At 41.0% G+C, this 11,308-nt stretch overlaps 1 protein-coding gene across 1 annotated transcript in view; it reads right to left on the bottom strand.

Moving 5' to 3' along the window:
- Positions 1 to 203: 203 nt before the first annotated feature.
- The window catches only part of LOC145398342 (uncharacterized), an 11,995-nt gene continuing 890 nt past the window's right edge, over positions 204 to 11,308 (bottom strand). The window contains exons 2-4 of the mRNA XM_080271232.1: positions 2,080 to 2,138; positions 1,485 to 1,674; positions 204 to 1,346 (exon numbers count right to left, since the gene is read on the bottom strand). Of these exons, the coding sequence (XP_080127358.1) occupies positions 888 to 1,346; positions 1,485 to 1,674; positions 2,080 to 2,138 (708 nt within the window). The 3' untranslated portion in view covers positions 204 to 887. The remainder of the gene's footprint in view (positions 1,347 to 1,484; positions 1,675 to 2,079; positions 2,139 to 11,308) is intronic.

Here is an 11,308-nt window from a genome sequence, read left to right as displayed (position 1 = left end):
GCTTCCTATACCGTTCCCGTATCGATTTTGCGTCAGTGGTAAGGACTTTCACTAACACCTGTTCCTTAGCGATTTATTTTCCAAGCTACCCTTTAATATCCACTTTTTTGTTTCTACTATCTTCTTAATATAGAAGAAGATTGCATGAATAACTCACAGGAATATAGTAACGGAGCAGAATCTGAAATAAACCGCTTAGGAGGAGGTGTTAGTAAGCTTCCTAACCACACGAGAATACTGCCCAGTACTAATAAAGAAGCGGTTGAAATGCATAGAATAATTCGCCAACGAGGAAGTGTTACGAGATCTTGCTAAGCCACTTAAAACTACCCTTATTGCTAAAGTGGAGAGTCTCGCTCCCTTGAAACACACGGCGCCGCTTCAGTTTGCGTGCCCAGGATCTCCTCGTCTCTCGGGGAAAGGAATATGTAACTACAAACATGACTGTCTATCTATCGGCTGTATTCTTCTTCTCCTCCTCCATCATCATCATTATCTTCTTCGTGTTCTTCTTTACCGTCATCATCATCATCTTCTTCTTCTTCGGTTTCGTGTTCTTCTTTATCGTCATCGTTATCATTTTCTTGTTATCGTCATCGTTGTCATTATCGTCATCTTCATCTTTTCATCTTCTTGTTCATCATCATCATCATCATCAGAATAATAATAATAAGGGAGAACTATCAGCATTATGCCCGATTATTCACATTCATCACAAATACCTAAGTAATCCCAGTGCCAAATTAGAGTCAAGTGAATGCCGTATCACTCATTCACTAAGGTACCAGTAGCTTGTAATCCACGTAAATCTCTTCATGTCTTCGTCGTGTTAATAACCTGTCGAAGAGGATGAAGAATACAGCCGAGAATTAGCGAGCACGAATGAGTTAGTTACGGTCCAGGAAGGGGTTAGGAGGCATTCCCCAGCCCCCTTCGTCCTCCTCCTCCTCCTCCTCCCTTGAAACATGTTGTGCAGAGACCCGGTTCCTTCCCCGCCGAGTGTGACCATGGCTGGTGGGGTTACGTGAAGACATATTTCCAGGATAAGACAAGAAATCATCCCTGTTCCCCAAAGCGTCTTGAAGGTGTGTGGAGAACCTGCTGTGTGTATCGTAGTCCCCACTGTTTACATTGCTTGGGAGATGTGTGAAGGTGCTGAAGATTGCTGGAGAAGTGCTATCCCCGTCCATAGGAAAGGGGCTGTGTGTGGCGCCTCCTTGGTTGCTGCTCATGCCGTGTTGTTGGTGCTGTGTGGGGCAGAAGTTAGCTCCACCGTCAATAGGGAAAGGGCTGTATGCGCCTGCGTCTCCTTGGTTGCTGGTGTTACTGTCTCCTTGTTGTGGTTGCTGTGTGGAGTAGATGCTGTACATGAGTTGGGCTTTATTCTGACCAGGCTGACACTGATATACACTTCCCACATATCTGGCAACAGTGGCCCCATCTCGCCTTGAACTCATCCCCTCGCTTGCATCCCTCTCACTCACCGCGTCTGGGCGAAAGTCTATCACCCCGGGGCCATTCGGGTAGGAATCCTGAGGGGGACTCCACTGGTCTCTGCGGTGGGCCCTCTCCTGCCTACGTCCCCTTTTCTTGGTGAAGATTCCTAGCATGGGTGGTACTGGTTCACACGCTTCATCAAACGAATCCACGTACTCTCTTATGGCCAATTCGTTTCTGTTGGGAAGAGAGAGGGGAGGTTAGTCGTGGGCAGTGGGGAGAAAGGGAAGGAAGAGGGGAGGAAGATGGGGATTGGAGAGGGGAGGTAGAAACAAGAAGGAAAAGGGTTGTGGTTAGTGTGTGTGTTTTATCATTGGTATTGTTAAGACTATCACTGTTATCACTATCATCATCATCCATTATCATCACTATTATTATCATCATCATCATCATCATCTAATCGTCTGCCAACTGCCATACATGGAGTAGGTAAAATCCAAGGTCCGAAAAAAAGGGGGGAGGAGGAGAGATACCGGCAGAATGCAAAGTGAAAATTTTGTTCACACACACACACACACACACACACACATTCTCTCTCTCTCTCTCTCTCTCTCTCTCTCTCTCTCTCTCTCTCTCTCTCACCTTATTCCGTCGTCCACAGCATACTCCCTCGCTGCCATATCCCACACATAATCCTCCATCTGTAGGCAAAGAAACAGAAAAATAGGGTTAAAAATGGGTTATATTGAGTTAGGAATAGGTTAGAATGAGGTTGAAAGTAGGATTGAAAATAGGTAATGTGCTAGTCACGAAGAAGTGCTATGGAAAGGACGCAGAACCGCAATATTGTCTTTTTCTGCCACTGAGCTACATGAAATAAGCAGCATTAGGATGAAAATCTGGACCAAGTAAGAGTAAATGGAGAATAGACACATTTCCCCTCCAGTTTGACGCTCCCTAGCACCCCTTCCATGGCGATTTATTTTTTGGATATGGCTGGTTAATATCCTTGTGTACGTTCTTTATGCAAAGTATGGCGATACTGGAAGGATTTATGTAACACAGAAGAGGACAGTTAAGTGCAATGAACAAAATAATTCGCTTAGGAAATGGTGTTAGGGAGCTTCCTCAGCCGACGAGAATAAGAGTCTTGGCCTGACTGAAAGGGAAATTTGACAGACGAAAGTGACCGCAGCATAGGCTAGTTGTGAGAAGTATCGCTGTGGCTTTTGGTATGGTGACTACCAGCCGCGATAGCGAAGCTGGTATTCTTTTCAGTTTGTGTGTGTGTGTGTGTGTATGTGTGTGTGTGTGTGTGTGTGTGTGTGTGTGTGTGTGTGTGTGTGTGTGTGTGTGTGTGTGTGTGTGAGCACTATAACTTCGCAGCCGCTGAAGATATCATCACAAAATTTTACATGTGTGTAGCAGGGAAAAAAAGCGATCACGAGTTCGAAATTGGCGAAAGTAGGTCAAGGTCTGTGTGTCTGTTAGCACGATAACTTCCCAACCACTCTCGATAACATCACAAAATTTTACAGATGTGTAGTAGGAGTGAAAATCTCCTACGAGTATTGTTTTCAGTATGTCTGTCTATCTGTGTGTCTGTTAGCACGATGACTTCGCAGCAGCTCAAGATATCATCACAAAATTGTACATGTGTGTAGTAGAGATGAAAATCTCCGACGAGTTCGAAACTGGTGAAAGTAGGTCAAGGTCAAGGTCATATTCCGAGCCACGCTAGATATGTATCGGTTCTCGGCTGGTGTGACTCCTCCCTTGGGGGGCCTCTAGTGTTCTTTTTTTTTTTTTTTTTTGCCTTATATTAGCACAGATACGATTTAATTTAGCCCCTGTGTGTGTGTGTGTGTGTGTGTGTGTGTGTGTGTGTGTGTGTGTGTGTGTGTGTGGACAGCTGGAGACCACAGATTATCACACTGGTTTACATAACTCTGTGTGTGTGTGTGTGTGTGTGTGTGTGTGTGTGTGTGTGTGTGTGGTTTTATCATCCATCAGTCAACCAAAGACCAACAGTTTAACATCGATGCGATTTTAATTAACCCTCTTTTTGTCTGTGTTTGTCTTTCTGTCTCGTCAGTGTGTGTGTGTGTGTGTGTGTGTGTGTGTGTGTGTGTGTGTGTGTGTGTGTGTGTTTCCTGTCTGTGTGCGAGGCTTCTGTGTCATTCTCTATATACTCTCAGTCTCTGTGCATGTCTCACTCTCTGTCTCTCATTGCTTCATTATCCATATACTTGACCAGCTAAAGACGGACACTTCAGCACAGAGGTACGCTTTAAAATGACCCTATGTCTGTATGTGTCTCTGTCTGTGTCCCTGTGTGTCTGTCTGTCTCGCTGTCTGCATCTGTCAGTCTGTCTCTCTATGTCTGTCTCTCTGTATGTGGGGCTCATAAAACCACAAATTTAACAAACACATTGATAACACATTCTTTTAACTCACTCCCTTTCCTGGAACCCCCAACCCCCCAGGCACAGGCACACTGATAACACAGAACCAGGAATTATACCAAAGGAACTGATACCGAGATTAAGATAAGGATTAGGGAGTGGGTTTAGTATGTGGAATGGAGTGGGATTGGGGTGAAGTTAGGTATGGTGGAGTGAGATGATTTAGAGGTACAAGTTGGTGGGATGGGGTGGGATTGAGGTGTTTTTAGGATGGGGTGGGATTGAGGTGATTTTAGGATGGGGTGGGATTGGGGTGATTTTATGATGGGGTGGGATTGGGGTGATTTTTGGATGGGGTGGGATTGGGGTGATGTTAGGATGGGGTGGGGTTGGGGTGATCTTAGGCTGGGGTGGGACTGGGGTGATGTTAGGATGGGATGGGACTGGGGTGATGTTAGGATGAGGTGGGATTGGGGTGATCTTAGGATGGGGTGGGATTAGGGTGAAGTTGGTGGGATAGGGTGGGATTGGGGTCATAATAGGATGTGGTAATGAGTGGAGAAAAAGATGTGGGATCGGATGGGTTGGGATGAAATTTGGCTGAGGTGGGATTGGCCTAGAGGAGATGACGTTAGAGTGGGATGGGATTGGGGATTGACGTTAGTAGGACTGGATTAGGCGGATTAGAGGTGTGAGGTGAAGTTAGCTTTAAGAGGAGATGGGATTAGGGAGCTGAGGTATGTGTGGTGGGATGGGACTGAAGTGTGATGATGATGATGATAAGGATGGTGATGATGATGATAATGTCCAGTAACTGCACATGCGTGAGACTTGTAAACAGCCCCTTTAGACAGGGACATCTTTTTTTTTTCACATCTTACTGCCTTGAGATAATTTTAAGATGAAAATAATATCGTACGTCCTGCAGACTTTGATGGAATCTGAAGACAATGATATTAATCAAATGTGGAGGGAGGTGAAAGAGGTTTTGCATGAAAGTGCCAAGGTTACTTTTAGGAAAAAAGGGAAAGACGAGAAGGAAAAGTGGATGTCAGATGAAATATGGGATGCAATTCAGAAAAGGAAAGAGGCGAAGTTAAGAAGTGAAACACAGCATATTGATGGCCAGGTAGCTGAGGTTCATAGAGCAAAACACTGGAGTTTAAATTCTGAAGTATGAAGACTCGTTAGGCGTGGTAAGAGGAGGCTATATGATGAAAAGGCAACATAAACTGAAATTAAGTGAAAATGACGGTCACAACACGAGAACAGCGTCTTAGGCCTTAAAGGAGTTAACTGGACTGAAAAGAGAAGGAAGGAAATACATGTAAAAGATGGAAATGGTAATTTGACGACTAAAGATTTGGATATAAAAGGAAGGTAGAAAAAGCACTTTGAATCTGTTCTATATAGACCAATCCCAGCTGAAGAGGACATTTTGACAGCAGAGAGAGATATGCAAATGGAAAGAGGAGATATAACCTTAGAAGAGGTACAGGGTGGCAAAATCCATAAAGGAGTTAAAGAAATTTAAGGCCCCAGGAGAGGATGGAATATTCCCTGAAATGCTTAAGATGGAAAATGATGAGTTGATGAATGCTTTTTTAAAACCTTCTGATGTGGCTTGGGATAATGGTAAAATTCCAGAAGAATAAAAAAATGGAATGATTATAAAAATACAAAATTAGGGAGATGTAAGTGTGTGTGGAAAATAACGTTGACACCTGTAGTTGCAAAAGTCTCTCCCAAAATCTTGTTGGACAGAACAGAGCCTGTAACTGATGAAATTTTAAGAGAAGAACAAGGTGGATCCAGAATGAGTAGATGTTTTAATGATGAGATTATTATTTAAGGCATCTAATGCAACAAGCTAATGAGATGAAAATGCCACTTAGTATGTGCTTTGTGGATTTTGAAAAGGCGTTTTCAAATTATGAGGTTCTATGGAATACCAGAAAAGTTTGTAAACATTAGTAGAAGCCTGCATGAAGGTACTTTTTGTAAGGTAATGGTTCTTTGAGTGATCCTCTTGAAGTTAGGTCAGGAGTGATTCATGGAGGAGTTCTTTCGCCATTGCTGTTTGTTTTGGTATTGGATTACGTTGAGAAAGGTTGTAAGGAGAACAGGTGCAGGAATTAACTGGAAAGAAAATAAGAAGCTGATGGATTTGGACTATGCTGATGATATTGTTCTGATTTGCGGAAGTATTTACGAGATGCAGAGGGTGCTTGATTGTCTGGTAGAGGAAGGAGAAAACTGGGATTGGTAATAGATTGTGGAAAGACTGAAATTATTATTATGAACGTGGAGAACCAAATCGACTGTGTAATTGGGAATAATGTGGTGAAGAATGTAAAATTTTAATTATCTGGGAACGATTGTATCATCTAACGGATCATTAAACAGTTAAATTGAGGAGAGGATTAGACAGGCTTGGCGAGCTGTTGGAATGTTGAAATCTGTTTGGAATAATAATATGCTTTCGGTACTTACTACAGTAAAAATTTACGAGACCATGGCTAGACCAGTTTTAATTTATGGGCATGAGTCATGGTACAGTATAATTGCAACAGATCAGAAAGTATTAGGATTTGAGAATAAAGTACTGAGAAGGATTCTTGGGGTTTAGTGGCAGGACACAGTTACAAATGAATGAGTAAGGGATATTACGAGAGTGGAACCAATTGATGAATATGTGAGACTGTCTCGCTGGAAATGACTGGGGCACATATATAGAAAAGAAGGCAGTTTAATACAGGATGTACCAGAGTGGACTGCTAGAGGAAGAAGAGGCCGAGGTAGGCGAGGAGAAACCTGGTTGAGGACAATGAAAAGAAGCAGGGGAGGAGTGTTGGTGGGACATGAAGGAGATGGCAAGAGACAGATATTTGTGGAGAGAGTTTATCGAGGCCGTATGCATCCCATGGGGTGCCACAGGAAATGATTTTTTGAAGATAAAAAAGAAAATCGTTTGCTAGTAGAGTATATATAGAAAAAATCATCGTAGCAAGTCTATATCTTTTTTCTTCGTAGTAAAGATAAAAAGGTCTGTGATTATTTCTTCATAGTAAGGATGATTTTTTTTCCTCGTAAGAATTTATAGGTTTATTTATTTATGTATTTTTATTTAATAGTTTTTCATCTGTTCATCTTCCGTATAAAACAGATAAAAAAGGATATTAAAGATTGTGATATTTTTTTCGTCGTAGTAAAGGTGTTAAAGTTCGCGATTATTTTTTAAAGTGATTTTTTCGTAATAAGGATGATTTTCGTAATAAGGATGATTTTTTTCCGTAATAAGGACGATTTTTCCTCGTGATATGGATGATTTTTTTTTCGTAATAAGGATGATTTCTTCTTCGTAATAATGAAGACAATACGTCCTTTCCTCGTAAGGTGAAAAAATAGCTTGATTGCATTTTGTTGATTACAGCAAGTATGTTTGGTATTTTTTTTCTTCGTAGTAAATATATAAAAGTCTGTATTTCCCCGTAGTAAGGATGACAGACAGACAGACAGACAGATAAATAAATAAATAAATAAATAAATAAATGAATAAAATAAATCAAGGTCTGTCACTGCCTAGGACGATTATACGTTCTTTTTAACCACAAGAAGACGATTGACACTTGATTCCAGCTACCACAAGACGATTATTTCAGCAAGTTTCTTCGTCTGAGGGATAAAGAAAAATAATCTCTTGTCACACTTCAGACGGTTTCCTTGAGCTTTTCGTAATCTAAATCTTTTTCTTAATCTTCAGGTTTCTTTCATGTGATTTTTTGGCCTCTAAGGATTGAAAAAATATCCCCTTGTCGCGCTTCAGACGATTTCCTTCATCTTAATCTTTATATTAATCTTCGGGTTTTCTTCATCTTGTTTTTGTCTCCTCGTCTTGTACGTTAATCAATCTCTTTCTTACTACCTCCAGACGATTTATCTCAGCTATGGTCTCGATGGCTGGGGTTAGAATTAAAGTTATATTAGTCTTTCAAGGGAGACGGTTTTTTTTCAGGCTCTTTTTCGTCCATTACCAGCCCATTTCATGTAGCACAGTGGCTGGGAAAGAGAGTGCTGTGGTTCTACATCCACGGCACTTCTTCGTGACTAGCATGAGATTATATTATTCTACCAAAGGCCAGACGGTTTTCTCAGCTTTGTCCGTCCATTTCCAGGTTATTTCACGGCGTTCAGTGGCAGGAAGAGCGAGTTCTACGGCTCTACATCCCTTTCACAGCACTTCTTCGTGACTAGCATCATGTTAGTGTTATTGTTAAAGCGCGGTATTGAAAAATGGAGAGGTGGCAGAACCCGCCGCATGAGGTTTGCAAATAATAATAATAATAACAATAATAATAATAATAATAATAATAATAATAATTCCAGGCGATTTATGTGAGGACTGCGATTTCCTTCAGTAAAAATAAGTAAAAAAATGGATTTCCTTTAGTAAATGTAAGTAAAAAATCAAATAATTTCAATTAAAAAAGTAAAAAACCGATTTCTTTCTGGAAAAACATGTAAAACAATCTATTTCCCTCAGTAAAAATAAGTAAAAAATCGGTTTCCTTCTATAAATATAAGTAAAAAATATTTTTCCATCAGTAAAATTAAGTAAAAAAATCGATTTTTCTGGAAAAACAAGTAAAAAAATCGATTTCCTTCAGTAAAAATAAATAAAAAAATCGATTTCCTTCAGTAAAAATAAGTAAAAAAATCGAATTCCTTCAGTAATATTAAGTAAAAAAATCAATTTCCTTCAGTAATAAGTAAAAAAAAAAAAAAATCGTCCCACGAAGCCTGAGAGAAATAAGTAAGAATCGAGGGGGTCAGTTTAGGTCATTGTTATTATTATTATTATTATTATTATTATTATTATTATTATTATTTGCAGCATAATAAAATCGCCTAACTAATGTTCATAAGTAATTTCTGTGGCAGCAAGACGGTTTATTTAAGTACCAGGAGCCCTCACAGATCAACAAAATCGTCCCAAGTCAGCATGAACAAAATCCCCAGCCAAGGAAGGGGTTATCTGAGTGTGGTACAATTAATCAGTTGAAGAAAATCGCCTCACAGCTCTAAATTATGTTCCTAAGTGAATCTAGGGCGCAGACGGTTTATTTACCAATGGGTCTCAGATGAACAGAACCGTCCCAGGTCAAATTTGAGACTGGTACTAGTAATCAGTTGACGGTAATCGCCTCTCATATGCACTAAATTAAGCTCCCAAGTGAATCTACGGCAGGAAGACGGTTTATTTAAGTACCAGGAGCTCGCACAGATAAAGAAAATCGTCCTACTCTCCCCTGAAAATCACCGGAGCAGACGACGGGGAAACAAAGATGGCCGCTGTGTTTACCCCTGTTGCATCAGCACCCTCGCCTTCAGGAACCGCTGGGATGCCTGAACGGGGTGCCTGGCGGGGGACTGACCTTGCGTGGGCGTGCAGGGGGTGTGGGTGTGGGCGTGGGAGGTGTAGGTGTGGGCGTAGATACCTGGAGACTGATACAGTGAGAGAGGGAGATGGGGTCGGGGCTTGTCGGAGAGAGAGAGAGAGAGCGGCTGTGTACCGTTCACTTTGGAGGATTCGACTGCTTAAACGATTTCGCCCGTTTTTCTATTTATTTATTCATTTATTTACTTTGTGGCATTTTTTATCTTGAAATTTAAAAAAAGAAACCAAGAGTTTTATGATCACTTTCTCGTCAGCTTTCTCACGTTCCTGTATTTTCATTTTTTTTTTTTAAGTCCAGGTTTTTATAAAGCTAGTATCTTCTTATCTTCTTATTGCTGTGTACCTGACACTCAAGTTCCTATGACCCACTCCCCTGCATTTAATAAGGGTTACATTAGAGCTGAATATAAGAAGCGTAGACCGTGATAAAAGAGTAAAGAGAGATTTAAAAAATATAATCGGCTTCCATGGCTCACTTCACCTTAAATTTTCCGTGACCCTAATTTGAAAAGGTAAGAAAAATGCGAAAACTAGAGGGTTAAGTCCCACAGTATCTCGTTTGATTTTGCAACAAGAGATTGAAGGTGCTATTGATACGAAGCGGAGATCCTTGTTGATAATAGAAATGAACTTTGCTCGGGACATCACATGACTTGAGAGGTCCGCGTTCTCGTCGGTTGAGGAAGCTCCCTAACACCTCCTTCTAAGCGATTTATTTGGCTTATTACACCTTACCGTCCACTTCTGCGTTACTTGAGTCATTCTATTCTCATCATACTATGCATAAATAACGGATGAAACTATTTTAGCTGACCGTATGCAGAAATAAATCCGTCAAGAAATGTTATGTATATAGTTGTATACTACTATTACTGTACCACCGCTACCATTAGTAATAATAATAATAATAATAGTTTCATTACCACTGCTCGAGGTCTATTCAAAACGGAGTAAAATCGTCTGATAATAGGAATAAATAAACCAAAAAAATTATCCATTAACCCATTCACTGTCTAGATCACGCCAAAATTGAAAAAAAAAAAATCTTTCAAAATTAGCAAGAATAAAAAGAAAAAAATTAATCTGTCCCAAAATTGCCATCTCCACCTTGAATACTGAGTTATAGCAATAGAGTAACGCTGGAACATGATGCCAGTCACGAAGAAGTGCTGTAGGAAGTAAAGCAGTAGTATAGTCCTTTTCAGCCATTGAGTTTGTGAAGTTACAAAAGGATGAAAATCTGGGCAGAGGGAGAGTTAGTTAAAAAACGAATAAATAACTTTTTTTACTGATTTTTTAACAGCAAAAATTTGGCGGGGAATAAAGGGAGGGGTTGTAGCTGTGAAAATTAGAGCACTTGAAATTCCCCCCTAGCAATAAATATATAAATAAATAAATAATCAACAGAATATAAGAAATCCTTGAATTGAAGGGGTTAAAAAGGTAACTATCAATTTTTGGCCTTTCAGACACACACCTGGCTATTTATGTCTATCTGTCTATCTATCTCGGTCTGTCTGTCTGTATATCTATCTCTCTTTCTATCTATCTGTCAGTATATCTATCTATCTTTCTATCTATCTGCCAGTACCCAGTCAGACTTAGCACATAACTTGTAAAACTCTACGGTGTTGTGGTGTAATATATGGTGAGTGTCATGCCCCACCCCAGTACCCACCACACCACCATGCAACTCAGCGGAGGACAGGTGCCACGCTGCCTACCCCACCACCACACTGCCTACCCCACCACCACACTGCCTACCCCACCACCACGCTGCCTACCCAACCACCACGCTGCCTACCCCACCACCACACTGCTTACCCCGCTACACACATTTCCCACCTTACCACCACACCCCACCCCACCACCACACCACCCAGAAATCGACCACCACACAAAGCCTAACACCCTACCACACGCACCACACCTTAGCAACACACACTCGCCAGACAAGAGGGGGGGAGGCGGGGGAGGGTGAGATTCTGGGAAGGTGGTAATAAATAGA

Source organism: Coenobita brevimanus, chromosome 45 (assembly GCF_032717465.1).
Source record: "Coenobita brevimanus isolate Jiangsu-jjx chromosome 45, ASM3271746v2, whole genome shotgun sequence".
NCBI lineage: Eukaryota > Metazoa > Arthropoda > Malacostraca > Decapoda > Coenobitidae > Coenobita > Coenobita brevimanus.
The sequence above is the reverse complement of the archived record's forward strand: the minus strand, read 5'-3'. Positions and strand labels throughout refer to the sequence as shown.